The sequence below is a fragment of the Rhagoletis pomonella genome, unplaced genomic scaffold (assembly GCF_013731165.1).
Source record: "Rhagoletis pomonella isolate Grant_MI unplaced genomic scaffold, Rhpom_1.0 Rhpom_scaffold_00009, whole genome shotgun sequence".
NCBI classification, from domain to species: Eukaryota; Metazoa; Arthropoda; class Insecta; order Diptera; family Tephritidae; genus Rhagoletis; species Rhagoletis pomonella.
In genome coordinates, this window is record NW_023458563.1 from 14,360,869 (window position 1) to 14,362,094 (window position 1,226).

At 39.6% G+C, this 1,226-nt stretch overlaps 1 protein-coding gene across 1 annotated transcript; it reads left to right on the top strand.

The window, feature by feature from the left end:
• Positions 1-7: 7 nt before the first annotated feature.
• LOC118745850 (uncharacterized protein K02A2.6-like) lies at positions 8-990 on the top strand (the record flags this gene model as incomplete). Its single annotated transcript, XM_036479518.1, is given in 1 exon segment — positions 8-990. A coding segment is annotated over 1 exon segment (247 nt), but the record flags the coding sequence as incomplete, so codon positions are not given.
• Positions 991-1,226: the final 236 nt, after the last annotated feature.

Below are 1,226 nucleotides of genomic sequence, written 5' to 3' on the forward strand. Positions count from 1 at the left end.
AGCTTGCGTTGTTGATTTGTATAATGGCCGAATAGCATCCAGTCTACAATAATATTTGCAGTTGATATTTTTTTCCAATATTTATATGGCAGAGAGTTCACGTTAGTGACAGATGATCGCCCACTTTTAAGAATATTACATCAAAACGAAAAAATTCCGGCAATGACATCGGCACGCCTCCTTAGATACGCATCTTTCCTCCAAGGATTTAACTATAAAATGAAACATCGGAGATCCGAACAAATTGCGCACGCTCATTGCTCATCCAGAGCTCCCGCAAAGGATTCGTCAAATTGCTTCACACATTTCCTAGACGAATAAGTAACAGCAGTACAAGATCAGACAATAAATACGATTGCCACGAATACAGTTACGGTAACATCTATTGAAAAAGAAACAGGAAACGACCCGGAACTAGCTCAATTAAGAACAAATTTAAAAATTAAAAAAAAAAAAAACAAGATCCAGAATACTCGCTACAAGGTGGTATTATACTAAGAGGCCAACGAGTAATAATTCCAATGCCCTTGCGCAACGAAATATTAAAAGAACTGCATTACACCCATCTCGGAGTAGTGAAAATGAAACAACTGGCTCGGAGGTATTGTTACCGGAAAGGGATCGACGCAGATATAGAGCGTATGGTAAAAGGATGCCGGGATTGTGCTTTGGTTAGGTAGAACCCGCCACAAATCACCACCCATGTTTGGGAACAACCAAAAGAAAACTTTGAAAGAGTTAACATGGACTATGCAGGGCCTTACCAGAATTGCTATTTCTTCGTTCTTGTTGACGGGAAATCTAAGTGGTCTGAAGTGAAAGTAGGAAGAAGTGCACCCACATCTGAAAGCACGATTGAATTACTTGAAAATATTTTTGCAACACATGGTCAGCCCCAAGTATTAGTTTCCGATAACGCAACGATTTTTCAGAGTAAAACCTTCAAATCCTTCTGTCAAGAAAATGGTATAATTCAAAAATTCATCGCACCGGGCCATCCAGCTACAAACGGCTTAGCGGAACGACATATCCAAACGTTAAAATATAAACTAGAAGCTATGCAGCACGACAACACACCAATCCGCAAGAAAGTTCAAGAAATTGTCTGTCGCTACCTAATCACCCCTTTAGAAAATGGTAAAACGCCAGCAGAAATGTATTTAGGTCAGAAAATTCGAAGTAGACTGGATGCTATTCGGCCATTATACAAATCAACAACGCAAGCT